This window comes from Bison bison, unplaced genomic scaffold, assembly GCF_000754665.1.
Source record: "Bison bison bison isolate TAMUID 2011002044 unplaced genomic scaffold, Bison_UMD1.0 scf7180017864473, whole genome shotgun sequence".
Taxonomy (NCBI): Eukaryota; Metazoa; Chordata; class Mammalia; order Artiodactyla; family Bovidae; genus Bison; species Bison bison.
In genome coordinates this window covers 8,500,250-8,503,737 of record NW_011495034.1, presented here as the reverse complement: position 1 = coordinate 8,503,737, position 3,488 = coordinate 8,500,250, and the positions used below count along the sequence as shown (strand labels likewise).

The following is a 3,488-nucleotide window of genomic DNA, read 5'->3' as shown; positions in this document are numbered from 1 at the left end:
CCTTAATATGCTGCAGTATAGGAATTTTTAAGTATATATATATTTTTTTCAGTAATAAATGCCAGTAGAGGCTGCTCTCAAACGAATTTTTTTTTTACATCTTTTGCTGGTATTCAAAGTTTTCTTACCAATTGTTAAGGATATTATTATGCATTAAAGAGTATTAAAAATAGAACTACCCTAACTATACAGTTCAACTTGAATCTTAAATCTTTCAGCAATCCTTTGAACTAAATCAGAATTTTTAAAGACAAAATATAAACTACTACCTTCCTCTTAACAAAAAGAGATTTATCAGTTTTGAAGTGATATAAAAGCAAAAATTAGTTTATGTTAATGTATTCACACTTCAATTTTGAAATCCTCAAAGCTTTAACTGACAAAATTTAAACAAAAACAGGTAAAAAAAAAAGAAAAAAGGTATCTTTTTCTACACTATGTTGGGAACTAGTTAGTCAGTATTAGAATCACTGTGTTTGATCCCTGTCAACATGTACTTCCCTAAGCAATGTGGTAGCTTCATGAAACTTTATTTCAATCTTTTAAGATCTGGAACTATTTTAATGATTGTTATTGCTAAAGCAAGGAAATAAAGTCTGCATTTCTCATACTGATCTCACTATTCATTTAGTTGTAAATTTTGAAATATATTGGAGGATAAAAAGTACTCAATACCATGTTTTAACAATGGAATCACAAAAAAGCCACCCAAATTTCCACATGCAAAGTTTTCATAAAATATAAGTACCTGTACCAGTTGGTAAGGGTCATCATGATATACAGTGAAGCCAGGAAAAGCATGAAGTGAAAGAAGGAGTAACTGTAAGTGACACCATCCCTTTCATTATCTACAGCTCGGTGAACATCATCACCATCCTCAAGTGACCCATCGTTTCTGGCTCCACCATCTTCTATCAGTGTTGATTCATCACTTGTTAGAGTCAGCTTATTAACCTGACTATTGTTTGAAGTACGGATGCTACATGAAAGACAGTTTAAAAAGAGAGAAAGAAAAAAAAGGAATTTAAACACAACATTCATATATGAATAATAGCTGGACTTTGCTTCAAAAAAATAAAATCCATAATTTTTCCTACCTTGAATAAAATACACACAGTAAAAAGAGGATTAGTCCAATAATTCCTTGAGTATGCCACCACTGTACAGACTGCCCCTCCTTCGAGACAGTGCTTGTTGTATTATATCCAATTATGTTCAGTAGACTTGGGTTACATTCTGTTTCTACAATGTAAATTAAGGTCAAATTAAAATGTTAGAAAGGTATAAAAAATTTTTCAGAGGACAGTTGTAGTTCTTTTTAACTCTATACACGTGAAAACTCAAAAAACTGTTAGAAAAAGGCACAAATAAAAAATAAGACAACTTGTATTTATTAATAATGAGACCTTTTACATTATATAATGCTAGTTTTATCGAACTGGTTGAAAAGCAATTTCATTTTCAACCTCATGCAAGAGTTGAGACATTTAAGCTTTTTACTGATCAGGAAATTGGTGAAATTTAGTAAATTTTTTACTTTATAGTAAAGCTCAAGCAGAGTTAAGAATAAAATTCAGATGTCCTAAACTAAGATGCACTCACTGCCTTTTCTGTTATATACTATGAAATAACAATAGTGATTTTATGAAGTTTATCAACTTGTCAAACTACATTGTTATATAAGCAAGATAGTTTACACATAAAATCAGTTACTAGAATTTTAGCAAATAGTTTGTGGAAATGAGTACATAAATCATAGTGACCTAATGCTTATTCAGCCTCTCAACTCTTGTAACAAAGAATTAAAATGGGGTTGGTATTCACTTAAGTGTCCCAAATATGTTTTTTACCTCCCACAATGCCAGATATGTCAATTGCCACCTTACCACTGAAAAATGATTTACCTTGAAGCCACTTGTGTAAGGATAATCCCTAAAGCAAATTACTATTAATTTTTTTCTAGACACTTACCTGGACAAAAATAAGGAATCTCTAGTACACTAAATAAACTCTTTTTCTCCAACTAGTGATAAAGCACCTATGAAATTTATAAATGGAATGAAATAAGAGTCAGAAAACTTTTTTCTGTCAAAAATTCTGTAATTTTTTTAATTGTGAGGAAACGAGACCATTTTTTCCCTTTTCAGAAAATAGTATAGTTGACCCTTGAACAAGCAGATTAGCAGTACCAACCCACAACACAACTGAAAATCTGCATTTTACTTTATGGCTGGCCTCTATATTCCAACCTTTCATATTAGCAATTTTCTATCTATGGATTCAACCAAATGCAGACTGTACTGCAGCACATTTATTTCCCAATTTGTTTCACCCCAAATAACATATATGGGCTTATACTTCCACAAAATGCAGTAAAATTGGCCTATAAAAAGAGTACAAAGACCAATTAGATTCACCTGTAAGATAATCACAGACAAAAAGAACTTAAAATCTATACTAATTAAAATAGACTAAACAAACATCTTAATAGGTTTTAATTTTACATATACTATCACAAGCACCTTACAAATCAGGTATATTTCTTATAGTTTTCCTATAATTTCTTCTAGTTTTGTTAGTAAAGGAAGAAACTAAGGGAAAAAATATAGCAGTACATCAAAGATGAAAATGGTATTATTCCATTCTCTTCATTCCTCTATGAGCTTAATTTTACAAAACGGCAATCTTTGAAAAAGAGAACAGCTTATGGGATTCATTAAAAGAAGCAAATCCAAGCAAACAAAACATACCCGGTTCATTGGTCATAGCAGACCATGTCAAATACATTGTGTAGACTGTAATCACTGAAGACTGTAACAAACCAGATCTTGGTTGTGATTCCTACAAAAAAATAGGCAAAACAAAAATATTGCAATCATTCAAGATTTAGGAAACCTTAGAAAAACAGAAGCTTCATAAAGAATGAACTAATCCAAGCTTACTTGGATTTTTGGCAGTATGGACATTATAGAAGCACCAAGGCAGAGGAGCATGTTGACACTGATGAATGCTTTATTTTCTGCACAACTGGCTGGATGAGTATAGTAAACAAAAAACAGGACGATAGCAACTAAAGACAGCAGATAATTCAGGGCTGTAGCTGATAACAAAGCTGCGAAAGAAATACATTTTGACAATTAGATTTTATCACTAATATTAGGAATGAGACATACGGCTTGCTTTAAAAACAATCTTATTCAAAAATATTATTTTAAGCAACATTTTATCAGCATTACACAGCCTATAAAAGCAGATAAAGATTTAATTCTGGCCTCTACCACATGAAGACTTTTGTAGCCTTTACACACGTGTGCGTGTGAGCTCCGTCATGTCTGCCTCTCTGCAACCCCATGGACTATATATAGCCCATCAGGCTCCTCTGTCCATGGAATTTTCCAGGCAAGAATACTGGAATGGTTGCTATTTCCTACTCCAGCCTTTACACGTAGCTCACTATTATGATGCATTTTAAGGGGAATAATATGATC

The 3,488-nt window shown here is 32.0% G+C and overlaps 1 protein-coding gene across 1 annotated transcript in view; it reads right to left on the bottom strand.

Annotated features, from left to right (window-relative positions):
* Positions 1 to 678: 678 nt before the first annotated feature.
* SERINC1 (serine incorporator 1) overlaps positions 679 to 3,488 on the bottom strand; it is a 31,270-nt gene continuing 28,460 nt past the window's right edge. Inside the window, exons 6-9 of the mRNA XM_010861786.1 lie at positions 2,943 to 3,112; positions 2,751 to 2,841; positions 1,098 to 1,242; positions 679 to 979 (exon numbers count right to left, since the gene is read on the bottom strand). Coding sequence (XP_010860088.1) covers positions 694 to 979; positions 1,098 to 1,242; positions 2,751 to 2,841; positions 2,943 to 3,112 — 692 coding nt within the window. The 3' untranslated portion in view covers positions 679 to 693. The remainder of the gene's footprint in view (positions 980 to 1,097; positions 1,243 to 2,750; positions 2,842 to 2,942; positions 3,113 to 3,488) is intronic.